General features: G+C 32.5%; 1 protein-coding gene across 1 annotated transcript in view; it reads left to right on the forward strand.

Moving 5' to 3' along the window:
- Positions 1-26029, forward strand: part of LOC143242579 (alpha-2-macroglobulin-like protein 1) — an 85005-nt gene that overhangs the window by 36136 nt on the left and 22840 nt on the right. Inside the window, 7 exon segments of the mRNA XM_076486044.1 lie at positions 2746-2961; positions 8354-8668; positions 17552-17701; positions 18235-18334; positions 19619-19704; positions 21793-21892; positions 22894-23047. Of these exon segments, the coding sequence (XP_076342159.1) occupies positions 2746-2961; positions 8354-8668; positions 17552-17701; positions 18235-18334; positions 19619-19704; positions 21793-21892; positions 22894-23047 (1121 nt within the window).

A 26029-nucleotide genomic window follows, 5' to 3' on the forward strand; every position in this document is an offset into this window, starting at 1 on the left:
TTTCACCAGTTTGTTTTAGTATTTTATACTTTCACCAGTTTGTTTTAGTTTTTATACTTTCACCAGTTTGTTTTTAGTACTTTCACCAGTTTGTTTTAGTATTTTATACTTTCACCAGTTTGTTTTAGTATTTTATACTTTCACCAGTTTGTTTTAGTATTTTATACTTTCACCAGTTTGTTTTTAGTATTTTATACTTTCACCAGTTTGTTTTAGTATTTTATACTTTCACCAGTTTGTTTTAGTATTTTATACTTTCATCAGTTTGTTTTAGTATTTTATACTTTCAGTTTGTTTTTAGTATTTTATACTTTCACCAGTTTGTTTTTAGTATTTTATACTTTCACCAGTTTGTTTTAGTATTTTATACTTTCACCAGTTTGTTTTTAGTATTTTATACTTTCACCAGTTTGTTTTTAGTATTTTATACTTTCACCAGTTTGTTTTTAGTATTTTATACTTTCACCAGTTTGTTTTTAGTATTTTATACTTTCACCAGTTTGTTTTAGTATTTTATACTTTCACCAGTTTGTTTTAGTATTTTATACTTTCCTCACCAGTTTGTTTTAGTATTTTATACTTTCACCAGTTTGTTTTAGTATTTTATACTTTCACCAGTTTGTTTTTAGTATTTTATACTTTCACCAGTTTGTTTTTAGTATTTTATACTTTCACCAGTTTGTTTTTAGTATTTTATACTTTCACCAGTTTGTTTTTAGTATTTTATACTTTCACCAGTTTGTTTTAGTATTTTATACTTTCACCAGTTTGTTTTAGTATTTTATACTTTCACCAGTTTGTTTTAGTATTTTATACTTTCACCAGTTTGTTTTAGTATTTTATACTTTCACCAGTTTGTTTTAGTATTTTATACTTTCACCAGTTTGTTTTTAGTATTTTATACTTTCACCAGTTTGTTTTAGTATTTTATACTTTCACCAGTTTGTTTTTAGTATTTTATACTTTCACCAGTTTGTTTTTAGTATTTTATACTTTCACCAGTTTGTTTTAGTATTTTATACTTTCAGTTTGTTTTAGTATTTTATACTTTCACCAGTTTGTTTTAGTATTTTATACTTTCACCAGTTTGTTTTAGTATTTTATACTTTCACCAGTTTGTTTTAGTATTTTATACTTTCATTTGTTTTTTAGTACTTTTCACCAGTTTGTTTTAGTATTTTATACTTTCACCAGTTTGTTTTAGTATTTTATACTTTCACCAGTTTGTTTTAGTATTTTATACTTTCACCAGTTTGTTTTTAGTATTTTATACTTTCACCAGTTTGTTTTTAGTATTTTATACTTTCACCAGTTTGTTTTAGTATTTTATACTTTCACCAGTTTGTTTTTTTGTTTTAGTATTTTATACTTTCACCAGTTTGTTTTAGTATTTTATACTTTCACCAGTTTGTTTTAGTATTTTATACTTTCACCAGTTTGTTTTAGTATTTTATACTTTCACCAGTTTGTTTTTAGTATTTTATACTTTCACCAGTATTTTTATACTTTCACCAGTTTGTTTTTAGTATTTTATACTTTCACCAGTTTGTTTTTAGTATTTTATACTTTCACCAGTTTGTTTTTAGTATTTTATACTTTCACCAGTTTGTTTTTAGTATTTTATACTTTCACCAGTTTGTTTTCAGTATTTTATACTTTCACCAGTTTGTTTTTAGTATTTTATACTTTCACCAGTTTGTTTTAGTATTTTATACTTTCACCAGTTTGTTTTAGTATTTTATACTTTCACCAGTTTGTTTTTAGTATTTTATACTTTCACCAGTTTGTTTTAGTATTTTATACTTTCACCAGTTTGTTTTTATACTTTCCAGTATTTTATACTTTCACCAGTTTGTTTTAGTATTTTATACTTTCACCAGTTTGTTTTAGTATTTTATACTTTCACCAGTTTGTTTTATTATTTTATACTTTCACCAGTTTGTTTTTTTAGTATTTTATACTTTCACCAGTTTGTTTTAGTATTTTATACTTTCACCAGTTTGTTTTCAGTATTTTATACTTTCGCCAGTTTGTTTTCAGTATTTTATACTTTCGCCAGTTTGTTTTTAGTATTTTATACTTTCATCAGTTTGTTTTCAGTATTTTATACTTTCACCAGTTTGTTTTTAGTATTTTATACTTTCACCAGTTTGTTTTTAGTATTTTATACTTTCACCAGTTTGTTTTCAGTATTTTATACTTTCACCAGTTTGTTTTCAATATTTTATACTTTCGCCAGTTTGTTTTTAGTATTTTATACTTTCATCAGTTTGTTTTCAGTATTTTATACTTTCACCAGTTTGTTTTCAGTATTTTATACTTTCATCAGTTTGTTTTTAGTATTTTATACTTTCGCCAGTTTGTTTTCAGTATTTTATACTTTCGCCAGTTTGTTTTTAGTATTTTATACTTTCATCAGTTTGTTTTTAGCATTTTGTACTTTCACCAGTTTGTGTTTTGTATTTTACACCTACATCAGTTTGTTTTATTTTATTTTATAAATTTTGTATTAGTGTTTTTGTCTGTAGGTTAACATATGATTCTTATATTCAGCATTACCTGTTTATGGTTGTTTTTTTCATTTTGCTGTGTTGTTGTGTGTATTCACTTTTATGATCTCTAGGTGATCAGATACCTTTTGTCTTGTTATTGGTTTTGGTATTATGTTGAATGTTATGATGCACATTAACTGGCATCTGTCTCTTTAATTAATATCCAATTTAATATTTGTTTTATCTCTTGAAGGTTACGGCTACAGCATACGCTAGAGAAGAGAATGATGATGAACGACCGTCACTACGCCAACCGAGCCGTACAATTCACGTTCGGTCCTGGTATTCACCCACTGGTAGTCACATACAGATCGAACCATCAAAAGTGGACATTGAGTGTGGGGTTCCTTATGATGCAAAGGTTTTGTACACTTTTAAAGAGGACCAAAACATCACATTCCACTATCAGGTGTGTTTTTAATAAATCACATTCGACCATAAGATGTGTTTTTGATAAATCACATTCCACTATCAGGGGTGTTTTTCGTAAATCACATTCCACTATCAGGTGTGTTTTTCGTAAATCACATTCCACTATCAGGTGTGTTTTTCATAAATCACATTCCACTATTAGGTGTGTTTTGATAAATCACATTTGACCATAAGGTGTGTTTTTGATAAATCACATTCCACTATCAGGTGTGTTTTTCATAAATCACATTTCACTATCAGGTGTGTTTTTCATAAATCACATTCCACTATCAGGTGTGTTTTTCATAAATCACATTCCACTATCAGGTGTGTTTTTCATAAATCACATTCCATTATCAGGTGTGTTTTTCATAAATCACATTCCATTATCAGGTGTGTTTTTCATAAATCACATTCCACTATCAAGGTGTGTTTTTCATAAATCACATTCCACTATCAAGGTGTTTTCCATAAATCACATTCCACTATCAGGTGTGTTTTTCGTAAATTACATTACACTATCAGGTGTGTTTCTGATAAATCACATTCCACTATCAGGTGTGTTTTTGATAAATTACATTCCACTCTCAGGTGTGTTTTTGATAAATCACATTCCACTATCAGGTGTGTTTTTCATAAATCACATTCCACTATCAGAGGTGTTTTTGATAAATCACATTCCACTATCAGAGGTGTTTTTGATAAATCACATTCCACTATCAGAGGTGTTTTTTGTTAAATCACATTCCACTATCAGAGGTGTTTTTCATAAATCACATTCCACTATCAGAGGTGTTTTTGATAAATTACATTCCACTATCAGAGGTGTTTTTGATAAATCACATTCCACTATCAGAGGTGTTTTTGATAAATCACATTCCACTATCAGGTGTGTTTTGATAAATCACATTCGACCATAAGGTGTGTTTTTGATAAATCACATTCGACCATAAGGTGTGTTTTTGACAAATCACATTCCACTATCAGGCGTGTTTTTGATAAATCACATTCCACTATCAGGTGTGTTTTTGATAAATCACATTCCACTATCAGGTGTGTTTTTGATAAATCACATTTCACTATCGGGTGTGCTTTTCATAAATCACATTCCACTATCAGGTGTGTTTTTCATAAATCACATTCCACTATCAGGTGTGTTTTTCATAAATCACATTCCACTATCAGGTGTGTTTTTCATAAATCACATTCCACTATCAGGTGTGTTTTTCATAAATTACATTCCACTATCAGGGGTGTTTTTCATAAATTACATTCCACTATCAGGTGTGTTTTTCATAAATCACATTCCACTATCAGGTGTGTTTTTCATAAATCACATTCCACTATCAGAGGTGTTTTTGATAAATCACATTCCACTATCAGAGGTGTTTTTGATAAATCACATTCCACTATCAGGTGTGTTTTTCATAAATCACATTCCACTATCAGAGGTGTTTTTGATAAATCACATTCCACTATCAGGTGTGTTTTTCATAAATCACATTCCACTATCAGGTGTGTTTTTCATAAATCACATTCCACTATCAGAGGTGTTTTTGATAAATCACATTCCACTATCAGAGGTGTTTTTGATAAATCACATTTCACTATCAAAGGTGTTTTTGATAAATCACATTCCACTATCACAGGTGTTTTTGATAAATCACATTCCACTATCAGAGGTGTTTTTGATAAATCACATTCCACTATCAGGTGTGTTTTGATAAATCACATTCGACCATAAGGTGTGTTTTTCATAAATCACATTCCACTATCAGGTGTGTTTTTCATAAATTACATTCCACTATAAGGTGTGTCTTTAATATGTACTCTTCATTATATTCTATCTGAAACTTTGTGTATATTTAATGTTTTCTACTTTTAATTATCCAGTCACCATTGTATAAACTTGTCATCAAGCATGTTTGACATCTTGCATATAGTTTACTTATTTCACATATCTTTGTACTACATGTAGTTTACTTATTTCACATATCTTTGTACTGCATGTAGTTTACTTATTTCACATATCTTTGCACTACATGTAGTTTACTTATTTCACATATCTTTGTACTACATATAGTTTACTTATTTCACATATCTTTGTACTACATATAGTTTACTTATTTCACATATCTCTTTGTACTACATGTAGTTTACTTATTTCACATATCTTTGTACTACATATAGTTTACTTATTTCACATATCTTTGCACTACATGTAGTTTACTTATTTCACATATCTTTGTACTACATATAGTTTACTTATTTCACATATCTTTGTACTACATATAGTTTACTTATTTCACATATCTTTGTACTACATGTAGTTTACTTATTTCACACATCTTTGTACTACATGTAGTTTACTTATTTCACATATCTTTGTACTACATGTAGTTTACTTATTTCACATATCTTTGTACTACATGTAGTTTACTTATTTCACATATCTTTGTACTACATGTAGTTTACTTATTTCACATATTTTTGTACTACATATAGTTTACGTATTTCACATATTTTTGTACTACATATAGTTTACTTATTTCACATATCTTTGTACTACATATAGTTTACTTATTTCACATATCTTTGTACTACATATACTTTACTTATTTCACATATCTTTGTACTGCATGTAGTTTATTTATTTCACATATCTTTGTACTACATGTAGTTTACTTATTTCACATATCTTTGTACTGCATGTAGTTTACTTATTTCACATATCTTTGTACTTCATGTAGTTTACTTAGTTCACATATCTTTGTACTGCATGTAGTTTACTTATTTCACATATCTTTGTACTACATATAGTTTACTTATTTCACATATCTTTGTACTACATATAGTTTACTTATTTCACATATCTTTGTACTACATGTAGTTTACTTATTTCACATATCTTTGTACTGCATGTAGTTTACTTATTTCACATATCTTTGTACTACATATACTTTACTTATTTCACATATCTTTGTACTACATATACTTTACTTATTTCACATATCTTTGTACTGCATGTAGTTTACTTATTTCACATATTTTTGTACTACATATAGTTTACTTATTTCACATATCTTTGTACTACATATACTTTACTTATTTCACATATCTTTGTACTGCATGTAGTTTATTTATTTCACATATCTTTTGTAAATTACATTTAGTTTACTTATTTCACATATCTTTGTACTTACATGTAGTTTACTTATTTCATTATATCTTTGTACTACATGTAGTTTACTTATTTCACATATCTTTGTACTACATGTAGTTTACTTATTTCACATATCTTTGTACTACATGTAGTTTACTTATTTCACATATCTTTGTACTACATATAGTTTACTTATTTCACATATCTTTGTACTACATATAGTTTACTTATTTCACATATCTTTGTACTACATATAGTTTACTTATTTCACATATCTTTGTACTACATGTAGTTTACTTATTTCACATATCTTTTGTACTACATATAGTTTACTTATTTCACATATCTTTGTACTACATGTAGTTTACTTATTTCACATATCTTTGTACTACATATAGTTTACTTATTTTCACATATCTTTGTACTACATGTAGTTTACTTATTTCACATATTTTTGTACTACATGTAGTTTACTTATTTCACATATCTTTGTACTACATATACTTTACTTATTTCACATATCTTTGTACTGCATGTAGTTTATTTATTTCACATATCTTTGTACTACATGTAGTTTACTTATTTCACATATCTTTGTACTGCATGTAGTTTATTTATTTCACATATCTTTGTACTACATGTAGTTTACTTATTTCACATATCTTTGTACTACATGTAGTTTACTTATTTCACATATCTTTGTACTACATATAGTTTACTTATTTGACATATCTTTGTACTACATATAGTTTAATGATTTGACATATCTTTGTACTACATATAGTTTACTTATTTCACATATCTTTGTACTACATATAGTTTACTTATTTGTCATATCTTTGTACTACATATAGTTTACTTATTTGACATATCTTTGTACTACATGTAGTTTACTTATTTCACATATCTTTGTACTACATATAGTTTACTTATTTGACATATCTTTGTACTACATATAGTTTACTTATTTGACATATCTTTGTACTACATATAGTTTACTTATTTCACATATCTTTGTACTACATGTAGTTTACTTATTTCACATATCTTTGTCGTACATATAGTTTACTTATTTCACATATCTTTGTACTACATGTAGTTTACTTATTTCACATATCTTTGTACTACATGTAGTTTACTTATTTCACATATCTTTGTACTACATGTAGTTTACTTATTTCACATATCTTTGTACTACATATAGTTTACTTATTTCACATATCTTTGTACTACATATAGTTTACTTATTTCACATATCTTTGTACTACATATAGTTTACTTATTTCACATATCTTTGTACTACATATAGTTGTTATTGTACTACAGTTGATGCTACATGTACGTTTTACTTATCCAGTACATATACAGTTGTTAGTTGTAGATAAATTCGATTTATCAGAAATCTTTTTGTTTTTCACATCACTATTTCTGATCAAATCTGTCTTGTTTAGAACTTTACACTGATGTACCTCAACATTCACATTACTAGATTTCTCTGGGTACTGTAGTACTGAAACTATTTCTGGATCACAGGACTTTGGGATTCTAGGAGATAAACTCTGGAATAATGGCCAGGATTCTGAATATTTTATTTCCATGTTACATTTTCTAATATGACAAGTAATTGAACTATCTGCTCTTTTCATACAAATTAAATGATTAGACACAAATGCAAACATATAAAATTATTTAAACTTTTAAGATTTGCACAAGTGCTTTTGTTATTAAAACTGTTTCTTTATTGTATGAACACATAAAGAAGGGTTGTTCAGCTTTCATTTTAACTCTTAATAAAGTTTAATCAAGAAACTAAATTGATTAAAAATTTGAATCTAATCTGTTCAAGTATTACCAGTTTGAAAAAGAAATCAGAGGATATCAGTGACAGCAACTTGTTCCAGGAAGGGTTATTACAATCTCAAGAATCTTTGGATGTGAGGAAACATACTAGTACACAGGATTGGTAACCCTAGAAAATTCTAGCTCTATTCCTTGTTTTGTAGGAAAATAGTGTTTGTAATAATTTCTTAGGAATTACTATAAAGAATAAGTTAAAAATGTTACTAATCTCAAAGAAATATCAGAAAGATTCTAAGTTACAAATTCTTTGCATCATGTATAAATTTATTTTGCTAATGCCATTGTCTGAATAAAGGCTAAACAAGTGGTTAAGAAGTTGACATCTTAAGTCTTCTAACTAATCAGATGTGTTTTACCATACACTTAGGTTATGGTACAAGGCAGGATTATTACTCAAGGACATCATACAAAAGAATCTCTTGTAGAGAATGACCAGAATTCAGTCACTGATGACACATACCTTCCTCAAGATTCAAGTGCTATTTGTTTGAAGTTGAAGAACAATCAAACCTGGGGTAACCTTATAACTGTTCCTCCATACGTTGGTCAAGCTTCAATACCTTTTACCCCGCAACCTTCCATGGCCCCTATCGCTCGTCTTTTGGTTTACTATGTTAGAGAGGACGGTGAAACTGTTGCAGACTCAGTAGAATTTGCAGTCAAGAAGTGTTTAAAAAACAAGGTGAAAGAAAATTACTTAGACTAAATTGTTGGTTGCTATAAGAGAATCTTTAGTCGGTAGTTATTTCAAAAGAAGTATATAAATCCAGTTACATACACCGATCTGTTGTACTGAATTACACGTGATAATACATATACATTTTGTGTTAATTTGTTAGAATCTCATATTGCACGGAAATTATGCCTTTTAACATAACTTGCTAAACACTTTGACAGAGTTCCTTTTCTAATTGTTTATTGTGGAAGTCTTTAGACTCGAATAACATGAAATGTTTTTCCAAGATAATCCGAGCCCTAAATGGTGTGATACATTTGTATTAGGTCCTTGTAGATCAGTCTTTTGGGACTCGAAGGTTATTGTTTTCATCAGGTGATCCTGAACTGTATATTAACCCTACCTAACTTTCAAAAGTATCTGAATCTGGTTTATTAACTTCTTCAACATAGCATACTTTGAAATATGTCATTCTGTTCAACAGTAGTTTAATTCAGTTTGGTTTCACATGTTGTGGTGTTGTCATTCTGTTCAACAGTAGTTTAATTCAGTTTGGTTTCACATGTTGTGGTGTTGTCATTCTGTTCAACAGTAGTTTAATTCAGTTTGGTTTCACATGTTGTGGTGTTGTCATTCTGTTTAACAGTAGTTTAATTCAGTTTGGTTTCACATGTTGTGGTGTTGTCATTCTGTTCAACAGTAGTTTAATTCAGTTTGGTTTCACATGTTGTGGTGTTGTCATTCTGTTCAACAGTAGTTTAATTCAGTTTGGTTTCACATGTTGTGGTGTTGTCATTCTGTTCAACAGTAGTTTAATTCAGTTTGGTTTCACATGTTGTGGTGTTGTCATTCTGTTCAACAGTAGTTTAATTCAGTTTGGTTTCACATGTTGTGGTGTTGTCATTCTGTTCAACAGTAGTTTAATTCAGTTTGGTTTCACAAGTTGTGGTGTTGTCATTCTGTTCAACAGTAGTTTAATTCAGTTTGGTTTCACAAGTTGTGGTGTTGTCATTCTGTTTAACAGTAGTTTAATTCAGTTTGGTTTCACATGTTGTGGTGTTGTCATTCTGTTCAACAGTAGTTTAATTCAGTTTGGTTTCACATGTTGTGGTGTTGTCATTCTGTTCAACAGTAGTTTAATTCAGTTTGGTTTCACATGTTGTGGTGTTGTGATTCTGTTCAACAGTAGTTTAATTCAGTTTGGTTTCACATGTTGTGGTGTTGTCATTCTGTTCAACAGTAGTTTAATTCAGTTTGGTTTCACATGTTGTGGTGTTGTCATTCTGTTCAACAGTAGTTTAATTCAGTTTGGTTTCACATGTTGTGGTGTTGTCATTCTGTTCAACAGTAGTTTAATTCAGTTTGGTTTCACATGTTGTGGTGTTGTGATTCTGTTCAACAGTAGTTTAATTCAGTTTGGTTTCACATGTTGTGGTGTTGTCATTCTGTTCAACAGTAGTTTAATTTAGTTTGGTTTCACATGTTGTGGTGTTGTCATTCTGTTCAACAGTAGTTTAATTTAGTTTGGTTTCACATGTTGTGGTGTTATGATTCTGTTCAACAGTAGTTTAATTTAGTTTGGTTTCACATGTTGTGGTGTTGTCATTCTGTTCAACAGTAGTTTAATTCAGTTTGGTTTCACATGTTGTGGTGTTGTCATTCTGTTCAACAGTAGTTTAATTCAGTTTGGTTTCACATGTTGTGGTGTTGTCATTCTGTTCAACAGTAGTTTAATTCAGTTTGGTTTCACATGTTGTGGTGTTGTCATTCTGTTCAACAGTAGTTTAATTTATTTTGGTTTCACATGTTGTGGTGTTGTCATTCTGTTCAACAGTAGTTTAATTCAGTTTGGTTTCACATGTTGTGGTGTTATGATTCTGTTCAACAGTAGTTTAATTTAGTTTGGTTTCACATGTTGTGGTGTTATGATTCTGTTCAACAGTAGTTTAATTCAGTTTGGTTTCACATGTTGTGGTGTTGTCATTCTGTTCAACAGTAGTTTAATTCAGTTTGGTTTCACATGTTGTGGTGTTGTCATTCTGTTTAACAGTAGTTTAATTCAGTTTGGTTTCACATGTTGTGGTGTTGTCATTCTGTTTAACAGTAGTTTAATTCAGTTTGGTTTCACATGTTGTGGTGTTGTCATTCTGTTCAACAGTAGTTTAATTCAGTTTGGTTTCACATGTTGTGGTGTTGTCATTCTGTTCAACAGTAGTTTAATTCAGTTTGGTTTCACATGTTGTGGTGTTATGATTCTGTTCAACAGTAGTTTAATTCAGTTTGGTTTCACATGTTGTGGTGTTGTCATTCTGTTCAATAGTAGTTTAATTCAGTTTGGTTTCACATGTTGTGGTGTTGTCATTCTGTTCAACAGTAGTTTAATTTAGTTTGGTTTCACATGTTGTGGTGTTATGATTCTGTTCAACAGTAGTTTAATTTAGTTTGGTTTCACATGTTGTGGTGTTGTCATTCTGTTCAACAGTAGTTTAATTCAGTTTGGTTTCACATGTTTCACATGTTGTGGTGTTGTCATTCTGTTCAACAGTAGTTTAATTCAGTTTGGTTTCACATGTTGTGGTGTTGTCATTCTGTTCAACAGTAGTTTAATTCAGTTTGGTTTCACATGTTGTGGTGTTGTCATTCTGTTCAACAGTAGTTTAATTCAGTTTGGTTTCACATGTTGTGGTGTTGTCATTCTGTTCAACAGTAGTTTAATTCAGTTTGGTTTCACATGTTGTGGTGTTGTCATTCTGTTTAACAGTAGTTTAATTCAGTTTGGTTTCACATGTTGTGGTGTTGTCATTCTGTTAAACAGTAGTTTAATTTATTTTGGTTTCACATGTTGTGGTGTTGTGATTCTGTTTAACAGTAGTTTAATTCAGTTTGGTTTCACATGTTGTGGTTGTTGTTCAACAGTAGTTTAATTCAGTTTGGTTTCACATGTTGTGGTGTTGTGATTCTGTTCAACAGTAGTTTAATTCAGTTTGGTTTCACATGTTGTGGTGTTGTGATTCTGTTCAACAGTAGTTTAATTCAGTTTGGTTTCACATGTTGTGGTGTTGTGATTCTGTTCAACAGTAGTTTAATTCAGTTTGGTTTCACATGTTGTGGTGTTGTGATTCTGTTTAACAGTAGTTTAATTCAGTTTGGTTTCACATGTTGTGGTGTTGTCATTCTGTTTAACAGTAGTTTAATTCAGTTTGGTTTCACATGTTGTGGTGTTGTCATTCTGTTTAACAGTAGTTTAATTCAGTTTGGTTTCACATGTTGTGGTGTTGTCATTCTGTTCAACAGTAGTTTAATTCAGTTTGGTTTCAGTTTGGTTTGTCATTCTGTTCCACAGTAGTTTAATTCAGTTTGGTTTCACATGTTGTGGTGTTGTCATTCTGTTCAACAGTAGTTTAATTCAGTTTGGTTTCACATGTTGTGGTGTTGTCATTCTGTTTAACAGTAGTTTAATTCAGTTTGGTTTCACATGTTGTGGTGTTGTCATTCTGTTCAACAGTAGTTTAATTCAGTTTGGTTTCACATGTTGTGGTTGTCATTCTGTTCAACAGTAGTTTAATTCAGTTTGGTTTCACATGTTGTGGTGTTGTCATTCTGTTCAACAGTAGTTTAATTCAGTTTGTTTAATTCAGTGTTGGTTTCAGTTTGGTTTCACATGTTGTGGTGTTGTCATTCTGTTCAACAGTAGTTTAATTCAGTTTGGTTTCACATGTTGTGGTGTTGTCATTCTGTTCAACAGTAGTTTAATTCAGTTTGGTTTCACATGTTGTGGTGTTGTCATTCTGTTGTTCAACAGTAGTTTAATTCAGTTTGGTTTCACATGTTGTGGTGTTGTCATTCTGTTCAACAGTAGTTTAATTCAGTTTGGTTTCACATGTTGTGGTGTTGTCAACAGTAGTTTAATTCAGTTTGGTTTCACATGTTGTGGTGTTGTCATTCTGTTCAACAGTTTTAATTCAGTTTGGTTTCACATGTTGTGGTGTTGTCATTCTGTTCAACAGTAGTTTAATTCAGTTTGGTTTCACATGTTGTGGTGTTGTCATTCTGTTCAACAGTAGTTTAATTCAGTTTGGTTTCACATGTTGTGGTTGTCATTCTGTTCAACAGTAGTTTAATTCAGTTTGGTTTCACATGGTGTTGTTGTCATTCTGTTCAACAGTAGTTTAATTCAGTTTGGTTTCACATGTTGTGGTGTTGTCATTCTGTTCAACAGTAGTTTAATTCACATGTTGTGGTGTTGTCATTCTGTTCAACAGTGTTTAATTCAGTTTGGTTTCACATGTTGTGGTGTTGTCATTCTGTTCAACAGTAGTTTAATTCAGTTTGGTTTCACATGTTGTGGTGTTGTCATTCTGTTCAACAGTAGTTTAATTCAGTTTGGTTTCACATGTTGTGGTGTTGTCATTCTGTTCAACAGTAGTTTAATTCAGTTTGGTTTCACATGTTGTGGTGTTGTCATTCTGTTCAACAGTAGTTTAATTCAGTTTGGTTTCACATGTTGTGGTGTTGTCATTCTGTTCAACAGTAGTTTAATTCAGTTTGGTTTCACATGTTGTGGTGTTGTCATTCTGTTCAACAGTAGTTTAATTCAGTTTGGTTTCACATGTTGTGGTGTTGTCATTCTGTTCAACAGTAGTTTAATTCAGTTTGGTGGTTCACATAGTTTAATTCAGTGGTGTTGTTGTCATTCTGTTCAACAGTAGTTTAATTCAGTTTGGTTTCACATGTTGTGGTGTTGTCATTCTGTTCAACAGTAGTTTAATTCAGTTTGGTTTCACATGTTGTGGTGTTGTCATTCTGTTCAACAGTAGTTTAATTCAGTTTGGTTTCACATGTTGTGGTGTTGTCATTCTGTTCAACAGTAGTTTAATTCTGTTCAACAGTAGTTTAAGTTTCACATTTGTGGTGTTGTCATTCTGTTCAACAGTAGTTTAATTCAGTTTGGTTTCACATGTTGTGGTGTTGTCATTCTGTTCAACAGTAGTTTAATTCAGTTTGGTTTCACATGTTGTGGTGTTGTCATTCTGTTCAACAGTAGTTTAATTCAGTTTGGTTTCACATGTTGTGGTGTTGTCATTCTGTTCAACAGTAGTTTAATTCAGTTTGGTTTCACATGTTGTGGTGTTGTCATTCTGTTCAACAGTAGTTTAATTCAGTTTGGTTTCACATGTTGTGGTGTTGTCATTCTGTTCAACAGTAGTTTAATTCAGTTTGGTTTCACATGTTGTGGTGTTGTCATTCTGTTTAACAGTAGTTTAATTCAGTTTGGTTTCACATGTTGTGGTGTTGTCATTCTGTTCAACAGTAGTTTAATTCAGTTTGGTTTCACATGTTGTGGTGTTGTCATTCTGTTCAACAGTAGTTTAATTCAGTTTGGTTTCACATGTTGTGGTGTTGTCATTCTGTTCAACAGTAGTTTAATTCAGTTTCCATTCTCACATGGTTTCACATGTTGTGGTGTTGTCATTCTGTTCAACAGTAGTTTAATTCAGTTTGGTTTCACATGTTGTGGTGTTGTCATTCTGTTCAACAGTAGTTTAATTCAGTTTGGTTTCACATGTTGTGGTGTTGTCATTCTGTTCAACAGTAGTTTAATTCAGTTTGGTTTCACATGTTGTGGTGTTGTCATTCTGTTCAACAGTAGTTTAATTCAGTTTGGTTTCACATGTTGTGGTGTTGTCATTCTGTTCAACAGTAGTTTAATTCAGTTTGGTTTCACATGTTGTGGTGTTGTCATTCTGTTCAACAGTAGTTTAATTCAGTTTGGTTTCACATGTTGTGTGTTGTCATTCTGTTCAACAGTAGTTTAATTCAGTTTGGTTTCACATGTTGTGGTGTTGTCATTCTGTTCAACAGTAGTTTAATTCAGTTTGGTTTCACATGTTGTGGTGTTGTCATTCTGTTCAACAGTAGTTTAATTCAGTTTGGTTTCACATGTTGTGGTGTTGTCATTCTGTTCAACAGTAGTTTAATTCAGTTTGGTTTCACATGTTGTGGTGTTGTCATTCTGTTCAACAGTAGTTTAATTCAGTTTGGTTTCACATGTTGTGGTGTTGTGTCATTCTGTTCAACAGTAGTTTAATTCAGTTTGGTTTCACATGTTGTGGTGTTGTCATTCTGTTCAACAGTAGTTTAATTCAGTTTGGTTTCACATGTTGTGGTGTTGTCATTCTGTTCAACAGTAGTTTAATTCAGTTTGGTTTCACATGTTGTGGTGTTGTCATTCTGTTCAACAGTAGTTTAATTCAGTTTGGTTTCACATGTTGTGGTGTTGTCATTCTGTTCAACAGTAGTTTAATTCAGTTTGGTTTCACATGTTGTGGTGTTGTCATTCTGTTCAACAGTAGTTTAATTCAGTTTGGTTTCACATGTTGTGGTGTTGTCATTCTGTTCAACAGTAGTTTAATTCAGTTTGGTTTCACATGTTGTGGTGTTGTCATTCTGTTCAACAGTAGTTTAATTCAGTTTGGTTTCACATGTTGTGGTGTTGTCATTCTGTTCAACAGTAGTTTAATTCAGTTTGGTTTCACATGTTGTGGTGTTGTCATTCTGTTCAACAGTAGTTTAATTCAGTTTGGTTTCACATGTTGTGGTGTTGTCATTCTGTTCAACAGTAGTTTAATTCAGTTTGGTTTCACATGTTGTGGTGTTGTCATTCTGTTCAACAGTAGTTTAATTCAGTTTGGTTTCACATGTTGTGGTGTTGTCATTCTGTTCAACAGTAGTTTAATTCAGTTTGGTTTCACATGTTGTGGTGTTGTCATTCTGTTCAACAGTAGTTTAATTCAGTTTGGTTTCACATGTTGTGGTGTTGTCATTCTGTTCAACAGTAGTTTAATTCAGTTTGGTTTCACATGTTGTGGTGTTGTCATTCTGTTCAACAGTAGTTTAATTCAGTTTGGTTTCAGTTTGGTTTCACATGTTGTGGTGTTGTCATTCTGTTCAACAGTAGTTTAATTCAGTTTGGTTTCACATGTTGTGGTGTTGTCATTCTGTTCAACAGTAGTTTAATTCAGTTTGGTTTCACATGTTGTGGTGTTGTCATTCTGTTCAACAGTAGTTTAATTCAGTTTGGTTTCACATGTTGTGGTGTTGTCATTCTGTTCAACAGTAGTTTAATTCAGTTTGGTTTCACATGTTGTGGTGTTGTCATTCTGTTCAACAGTAGTTTAATTCAGTTTGGTTTCACATGTTGTGGTGTTGTCATTCTGTTTAACAGTAGTTTAATTTAGTTTGGTTTCACATGTTGTGTGGTGTTGTGATTCTGTTCAACAGTAGTTTAATTCAGTTTGGTTTCACATGTTGTGGTGTTGTCATTCTGTTCAACAGTAGTTTAATTCAGTTTGGTTTCACATGTTGTGGTTGTTGTCATTCTGTTCAACAGTAGTTTAATTCAGTTTGGTTTCACATGTTGTGGTGTTGTCATTCTGTTCAACAGTAGTTTAATTTAGTTTGGTTTCACATGTTGTGGTGTTGTCATTCTGTTCAACAGTAGTTTAATTCAGTTTGGTTTCACATGTTGTGGTGTTGTCATTCTGTTCAACAGTAGTTTAATTTTGGTTTTCACATCAATTTGGTTTCATTCATGTTGTGGTGTTGTCATTCTGTTTAACAGTAGTTTAATTTAGTTTGGTTTCACATGTTGTGGTGTTGTCATTCTGTTCAACAGTAGTTTAATTCAGTTTGGTTTCACATGTTGTGGTGTTGTCATTCTGTTCAACAGTAGTTTAATTCAGTTTGGTTTCACATGTTGTGGTGTTGTCATTCTGTTCAACAGTAGTTTAATTCAGTTTGGTTTCACATGTTGTGGTGTTGTCATTCTGTTTAACAGTAGTTTAATTTAGTTTGGTTTCACATGTTGTGGTGTTGTCATTCTGTTCAACAGTAGTTTAATTCAGTTTGGTTTCACATGTTGTGGTGTTGTCATTCTGTTCAACAGTAGTTTAATTCAGTTTGGTTTCACATGTTGTGGTGTTGTCATTCTGTTCAACAGTAGTTTAATTCATTTTGGTTTCACATGTTGTGGTGTTGTCATTCTGTTCAACAGTAGTTTAATTCAGTTTGGTTTCACATGTTGTGGTGTTGTCATTCTGTTCAACAGTAGTTTAATTCAGTTTGGTTTCACATGTTGTGGTGTTGTCATTCTGTTCAACAGTAGTTTAATTTATTTTGGTTTCACATGTTGTGGTGTTGTCATTCTGTTTAACAGTAGTTTAATTTAGTTTGGTTTCACATGTTGTGGTGTTATGATTCTGTTCAAAAGTAGTTTAATTCAGTTTGGTTTCACATGTTGTGGTGTTGTGATTCTGTTCAACAGTAGTTTAATTCAGTTTGGTTTCACATGTTGTGGTGTTGTCATTCTGTTCAACAGTAGTTTAATTTATTTTGGTTTCACATGTTGTGGTGTTGTCATTCTGTTTAACAGTAGTTTAATTTAGTTTGGTTTCACATGTTGTGGTGTTGTCATTCTGTTTAACAGTAGTTTAATTTAGTTTGGTTTCACATGTTGTGCTGTTATGATTCTGTTCAACAGTAGTTTAATTCAGATTGGTTTCACATGTTGTGGTGTTGTGATTCTGTTCAACAGTAGTTTAATTCAGTTTGGTTTCACATGTTGTGGTGTTGTCATTCTGTTCAACAGTAGTTCAAATTAGTTTGGTTTCACATGTTGTGGTGTTACTTTCACTTCTTTTTTTTCAGAATTTCCAACTATAAGAAACAAGAAGTGATTCTGTTGTAATCTGCAGTTTAAAAGTTAGACAAAAAGTTAAATTTGATTACAGCAGTCAGCCTCAAAACCTTATGTGTATGTATTTTAATGCATCTACAAGTACAAGTAATAATATTTTTAAGCCATTTCTCTGTTTACAAACTTTGAACCAGGTTGGTCTCGAGTTTCAAAAAACAACAGTCAGTCCAGGGAGCTCAACAGCAGTCAAGCTAACGGCCAGTCCACTGTCACTTTGTGGAGTTGGTGCTGTAGATAAAAGTGTCCACTTGCTGAAAAAAGATAAACAACTCAGTGAAGAACAGGTGATTGGGGTTATATGTTTGTTTCTTAGCTAATGATACGAGTTCTTTATCATCAGTTTTCATCATTTTGATCTATTAACAACACTGTTTGGTGTTGTGTGTGCATTATTGTTATATAAACTTGATATATAATAAAGTGTCTTTGTTATGATAAACCATTAAACATGCTGACAGTGTGTATTAGAGGTGCTGATTATTAGAAGGATACCCATGTATCTTCAGTTTTTCTGTGTGTTCAAAAGTTTGTCTATATCCAGACGTAGGTAGGTAGTGTGTATAACGTGACATTAAAAGGTTCAACTGTATATTTACAATTGTTTTAGATGGGTCATTGTTCTCATCAAAGCCATTACTTTTATATTTTCCACATTGTTAAGATAATAAAGTATGTTTAATAAATTATGAAGCCATTCTGTGACATATAATTTCCTCTTTATGAGTTATGTAATCTATCTGTTGTTTGGGCCTTTTGGCCAGGAAACATTACGTATAAAGTCAGGTATTTTATGTACTACTGTTTCTCCATCTTGCAGATATTCAGTACTTTAAAGTCGTACGACATTTCTGGCTACCATTACCCTCGGCAGACCACTTCAGGATACACGTATTGTCAAAATATAGGAAAGAATAAAGGTGATCTGTGACTTACAAATGTTTAAACATGCTTCTTGACAAAATTAATACTATTAATAAAGGTGATCTGTGACTTACAAATGTCTAAACATACTTCTTGACAAAATTAATATCATTAATAAAGGTGATTTGTGACTTACAAATGTTTAAACATGCTTCTTGACAAAATTAATACTATTAATAAAGGTGATCTGTGACTTACAAATGTTTAAACATGCTTCTTGAGAAAATTAATACCATTAATAAAGGTGATCTGTGACTTACAAATGTTTAAACATGCTTCTTGACAAAATGAATACCATTAATAAAGGTGATCTGTGACTTACAAATGTCTAAACATGCTTCTTGACAAAATTAATACCATTAATAAAGGTGATATGTGACTTACAAATGTTTAAACATGCTTCTTGACAAAATGAATACCATTAATAAAGGTGATCTGTGACTTACAAATGTTTAAACATGCTTCTTGACAAAATTAATACTATTAATAAAGGTGATTTGTGACTTACAAATGTTTAAACATGCTTCTTGACAAAATTAATACCATTAATAAAGGTGATCTGTGACTTACAAATGTTTAAACATGCTTCTTGACAAAATTAATACTATTAATAAAGGTGATCTGTGACTTACAAATGTCTAAACATACTTCTTGACAAAATTAATACCATTAATAAAGGTGATCTGTGACTTACAAATGTTTAAACATGCTTCTTGACAAAATTAATACTATTAATAAAGGTGATCTGTGACTTACAAATGTTTAAACATGCTTCTTGACAAAATTAATACTATTAATAAAGGTGATTTGTGACTTACAAATGTTTAAACATGCTTCTTGACAAAATTAATACCATTAATAAAGGTGATCTGTGACTTACAAATGTTTAAACATGCTTCTTGACAAAATTAATACTATTAATAAAGGTGATCTGTGACTTACAAATGTTTAAACATGCTTCTTGACAAAATTAATACTATTAATAAAGGTGATTTGTGACTTACAAATGTTTAAACATGCTTCTTGACAAAATTAATACCATTATTTTGTTGGTTTTGTAGAACAAGTTCTTAACTTGATGGAGTCATAAATATCCAAATAAAAAGAAAAAATTGAACATGGATGGTTAGCTCTGCTGATTTTGTGTGTTACTAAGTTATTATAATTAGCTTTAGACTTTTGTGATTTTGAACTTTGCTACTTTGTTGTATTTTTGTGAAATTGTTAGAAGTTGACAGAACATCTTCTGTCCACTGATAGAAGATAGTTTACTTCTGTAGGCGAAACTGTTGGTGAAAGAAGGTTGTCAGGATCGTATCAGAAACTCTCTCCTTCTGAATATGTAGATGCTATCCAAGCCTTTGAGGTAAACTCACCATAACTGTTCATGTTGAACTTCTTAGAATTGTAAATTATTATAATTATAGGAATGGTTATTAAAATCCAAATATTATTGGATTACTCTCTTTTTATTGTAAGCAAATGAATTGTGTCAGAATATAGTGAAATGTTGATAATATACACTGTGATTGGCTGTTAGCCAACCAATCAGGTAGTGCCACGCTGCAATAATTTCTTTAAAAATACAGGCATTCATACTTTTTTCAGCAGTAGATTGATAAATCTCAGGATGGAAATGCGATGCGACAAACATTCTAGAAGTCAAAGTGTAATAGAGTGCACGACGTGACACTTTATCTCAACAGAAAGTATGTTTATGAACCCTTATAAATGTGGGCTGCATCTTGGCCAGTATTCTTAGAAATCTACGTTAAATAGATGGTATCCTGACTACTGATAGGCACATTATATCATTTCCTCAGGAACAAGATTTGTGATTCCAAACACTTGGCATATGTGTTAAAATAATACCTGGGAGAAGCATGGCCAATGAAAATTTTTGAAACTGTGGTTTAACCTACAAGAAACTCATGCTATGAATATTACTAAGACTGTATGATCTAATATGGATCTATGGTCATCTAAACAACTAATATTGCACAATAATACATTGATAAACTGTTGTCAACATTAAAATAAGGCTTACTGCTCTGTTTTAAAGGGAATATATAAAATAAGGCTTACTGCTCTGTTTTAAAGGGAATATATAAAATAAGGCTTACTGCTCTGTTTTAAAGGGAATATATAAAATAAGGCTTACTGCTCTGTTTTAAAGGGAATATAAAAATACTGTATGACTCACTTGCTGGAGTAATGTGTTTACATGTAATATTCACATTACATTACGTGATTGTGTAATGTGCATACACGTAATATTCACATTGCATTATGTGATTTTGTAATGTGCATACATGTAATATTCACGTTACATTACGTGAACATGTAATGTGCATACACGTAATATTCACGTTACATTACGTGAACGTGTAATGTGTGTACATGTAATATTCACGTTACATTACGCGATCGTGTAGTGTGTGCACACGTAATATTCACGTTACATTACGCGATCGTGTAATGTGTGCACACATAATATTCACGTTACATTACGCGATCGTGTAATGTGTGCACACGTAATATTCACGTTACGATACGCGATCGTGTAATGTGTGCATACGTAATATTCACGTTACGATACGTGATCGTGTGTAAACATAATATTCAAGTTACATTACGTGATCGTGTAATGTGTGCACACGTAATATTCATGTTACATTATGTGATGCCCTGTTGTTTTCACAGCTAACCACACAAACGTTTGATGGATCTATATTATTAATACCCTTAATAATCATTAACACCTCAATCCAATCCCCTCTGAACCCCCTCTCCAGAGATATAAGTTCAGATATTTTAGTCTCCCCTCCTAAGACAATCGTCACTGTTGTCATCTTAGTGGCTTTTCTCTGAACATTTTCGAACCATTCAACGTCTTTTTTTGAGGAAGATATCCCAAAACTGTACATAGCACTCTAAATGTGACCTTACAAGTGATCTATACATTAAAAAAAATATCTGTTATCTTGTATTCATTGTATCTGCAGATGCAACTTAAAATCCTAATATCCCTACTGCTGGCTACAATACACTGTTTAGGTAACTTGAGCAATTTTTGTTTATCAGAACATCAAAATGTTTTTCTTCAACTACAGTGTATAATGTGATACATAACTCTTGAGACTTGGAGCTGAGGCACTGTGTGACTTATTGGGTGTTTCCATTATCCCTCAGATGATTGTATTTTGTACGTGTTATAAAATGTGGATAGTTACAATAAAACATTCTATTTGTGTTTTGTACGTGTTATAAAATGTGGATAGTTACAATAAAACATTCTATTTGTGTTTTGTTTTTGGGATGAAAAAATAGAAAGGTGAAATTTAACTTAATTTTTAGCAATGGAAAATGTTTTGTATGTTCTGTGGTACACTTGATCATAGTTTATGTTGTATGTTCTGTGGTACACTTGATCATTATTTGTTTACATTCTCAGGAGGCGGGTCTAGTAGTTATCTCTGACCTTACTCTTGAAACCAGACCCTGCAAGCCGGGAGAATATTATCAGCGTAGTAACAACAACCTCTGTGCTCCTGGTAGGTTCTGGTGTTGTGTTATTTCACATGAAGTTTGTTCGTGGTATGTGGTGATTGTCCTACAAGCTTAACAACTAAAAGTAATTATTTTTACTGTAATATATCATGTGTAATTATTATTTGAAAATGTGACCATAAAGCATCAGTAACTTCCAAGTGCTTATGAAAGTTTTTCTTTTAATGTGATTCTCACAAAACTTGTAGAGAAAAGTCACATAACTCTAGTTGATTTGGGGTAATCACTTACAACTCATCTGTTGAAATAAATACGATTGTGTATTACATGTAAATATTAATGTAATTAACAATTAAAGGGTCTTTAACCTGTTCAGTGCCGTAGACGAGATAACTCGTTCCAGCCGATCGGTAGCACAGTGCCACGGAGGAGTAAATTCTTTCTCAATAATATTTATTTTCAACGCTAGATGTCAGCACCATACATACATTTGACCCACTTACAAATTGTTTCACTTTCGATCCAAAATGGCGTCACAAAAAAGGTTACAAAATGAAGAAGCATTAGAGTTGTATTGTAGCAGCTGAAATACTTGGCAGTCAGCAGGTTAAATTTTGTGTGACATTTATAATGTTAGATATCCCAGGAATATTGTAAAGTTACAGACCAAGTTAAACCTTGTTTGCATTACTGTACTTTATCAAAACTCTGTAATTAATGTAAGCTTTAATGTGGTGGCAGGATTTGTTAGATTTCTGATTTAATTGTAATATACCTGTGAAAAATTGTGTAAAAATGTGTGGTAAAATGATGTAATACTTGCTGTAAATTTATTTTCATATAGAAAAACATGTTTGTGGTGAAGTAAAATCAAGTGATTTGAAGTTGAAATTGTATATTTTTTACTCATTATAAGAAATATTGCAAGTTTTGTTTCTGATCTTGTGTAAATATTAATTTATTTTGAATTTTCTGTAACCAAATGATTTTGTTTGTTTGAACAAGCATGAGTGTTGCTTATATTTTAATTCTATTAAATATTGAGAAGTAGCTCTTGATGGTGCAGCACAAGATCAAACTAAAGAACCAGTTAGCACAACAGAGTTCCAGAGAGAAGATGGAACAAGTAAACAAGAGCCTGACTTGGAAATTAGAAGCTTCTTTCCAGAAACATGGATCTGGAATCTGGAGACTGTAGGGTAAGGAAATTCAGCAGAGAAATAAAATCATATAAACTTTATCTGTTACATTACTATAATTTAAATATTATTTCATGGTATATTAATATTTTACACTTTTACATATCGATCATGACTTGTAATGAGCATGATGAGGGGACCTTCCAGAGAAGGTTCTGTTCTTTCAGTTTACCTTCTGTGGGGTCTAAACATTCACCCACGTGTTTGCTGTGCGTGGCGACCTATGATGGGGAGGAGAGGATCCTGGTGGTTGAGGGCCTTTGGCCTTGAATTTCTGTAGAGGGTTAGCCTTGAGGTGGTCCCCCAGGGTCAATTGGCTTGCCCACTGATCTCATTCACCATGGAGTTCTATGAGGGGACACACTACAGTGCCAAACAAGGACACTGCAGCAACTCCAAGGTTTTGTGAGCTCTATACCCAAATGTCAGCATCAGATACAATGTCCATAACACTAGTTGAGAACATCCAACACCAGTACTTGGTTGACCTTTATTATGAAACCCCCAAATAAAAATTTAAATGAAATAGTGAAAAAAACAGTCCACAGTTGAGTAAACAACTCTTGAAGATTCTGAGCAGCAATCTTCAGTATCTGTAACACCCGTTGCACCTCATTTTCTTTCATACACACCTTTAGGGCAAATTTCTCTCTTTTTCATTCAGAAGGGACTAGACGGACTTACTGGCTCTCCAAAGTCAGTAAAGAAGCTTTGATCTGATGACATATTGGTGGAAACATCCACTGCTAAACACAGTGAATTCCTCTTTTCATTGAAAGGTGATTGGGAATGTATCTATAGTGGTTATAACTAATGCTTCTTTGAATTCGTCACCAGGAGTTATTGTTTAGAGGGATTTGAAAAACATCTCCTTGCTGGTTTCTCCACCCAAGGAGTTTCTATAGTGAGGCATATATCCCCTCACAAAGATGGCATTATGATACCTACCAATGCCCTAATTTTAACATTTACATCACCATGTCCACCTGCCTTCGTCAAGGTAGGTTATCTTAATTGGTAGGTACGGCCATATATTCTGAACCCTCTCAGATGTTTCCAGTGTCAGCAGTTCAGTGACTCTAAGACATCATGCCATGGTTCCTCGATGTGTGCTTTTTGTGGTGGTAAGAACCACGACGCCTATGAGTGTGAAACAGACCCTCGTTGCGTTAATTGTAATGGGTCGTACCCATCCTGCTTTGTTCTTGCCCAAAGTGGTTGTAAGAAAAAGAGGTCCAGTGTTTGAAAATGAATCAAAACGTTACTTACCTTGTTTAAAGTTGCTGTCCACCACTTCATCTCGGACATATGCACTTCATTCCACTACTACAGGGGGAGTGCAGACAGATTTCTTCATGCCTCTGAAATAATCACTCTCAACCCATATGAAATGTCTTTTGACTTCTGTGATTAAGAAAGTTGATGAATCAATGTCAACACCCTTTTCTGTCCCTATCATTAATTCCATCAAACCCCCATATCCAATTCATTTGGTTCTGGGTACAGCCATTTCCTTAGGTACATCATCTTCTACAGCTTGAGAGGTAAAACAATAATTTGTTCACACTCTCAGTCACTGCAGTCTTCTTCCAACAACATAGACCTGCTCAATCGACCCAGGTCAGGATTCATAGAGATCGATAGACTTCACTTGGCAGAAGCTGGCCACCTTTCACTGCTCTCGCAGAACTTGATCCTGCCATCGTCTCTAACCCATCAGTAGATGACTGTGTGGCAGCAGTAACTGACTGTATTATACAGTCAATGTATTCCTAAAACCTCGACATGCTTTCCATGATTTCCTCTTCCGTGGTAGAATCCTGCCTGCCACATGGCACAGAAGATTCAAAAATGTGCCTGGGATACTTTTCATTAGTATCTCACATTCTCGAACCTCATCACTTTCCAGCAGCTCCAGTGCACGTGCTCAGTAGGTGAGATGTCGAATCCAGAAGGAATCTTGGATTAAATTCACAATCACCATCTCTTCTACCACCAGTTCCAAAGACATATGGGACAATAATCCCAAGATTCCTTTGAACTACTGTCCAGTAGTTTTGAGGAGCTGTCTCAGAGAGAATGGTTAATGTTCATCTTGTTTGGTTCCTCTCGCTCACCCAGTGTGGGTTCTGAGGACACAGCTCTCCACTATGGACATTTGACATCAATCAGAGAAGCCTTTCTAAAATGACATCTTGTATCAATATTCTTTGACATTGAAAAGGCATATAATACTACGTGGAGGTATGGCGTTTTGTGAGACCTCCACTTATGTGGGTTACTTTACCAATTGCCCATTTTTATTAAAAATGTTTCAATGGGCAGATGATTCCAAGTTCTTGTGGGTTCGACACTTTCCCGTTCTTTCATACAGGAACTTGGAATCCCTCAGGGCATTGTTATGAGTGTCACACTTTTCAATATAAAGATTAATTCCATCACTAAACAACACCCTCTTATTGTTACAAATGGGCTCTATGTCGATGACTTCCACATCTCATGTTGGTCATCAAATATGAGGTTTATTGAGTGGCAGTTACAGACTGCTCTCAGTTGTTTACTGAAGTGGACCACAGCAAACAGTTTTAACCACTGGCATGACCCCAACAGGATATTCACCCCAATCCTGAACACAGCTTTGGTGAATTTCTGCTTCCAGTGGTCTCTGAAACAAAATTCTTGGAGCTTATCTTTGACTGTAAGCTGATCTTTATACCACACATGAAGTAGCTATGAGTCAAATGTACAAGAGCACTGAACATCCTCTGTGCCCTCTCTTCCACCACTTGGGGATTGCATCTATGCTCTGTGTTAAAGATATTTCGTGCTTGTATTCATTTGAAACTATACTATGGGTCTTGGTCCATGGCTGTGCTAGGAGCTCTACCTTGAAGATGCTGGACCCCATTCATCATCAGGGACTTCAGCTCTCCTCCAGGGCTTTCTGCACTTTACCAGTCCAGAGCTTATACACAGAGTTTC

Source organism: Tachypleus tridentatus, unplaced genomic scaffold, assembly GCF_004210375.1.
Source record: "Tachypleus tridentatus isolate NWPU-2018 unplaced genomic scaffold, ASM421037v1 Hic_cluster_2, whole genome shotgun sequence".
In the NCBI taxonomy this organism is placed as follows: Eukaryota; Metazoa; Arthropoda; class Merostomata; order Xiphosura; family Limulidae; genus Tachypleus; species Tachypleus tridentatus.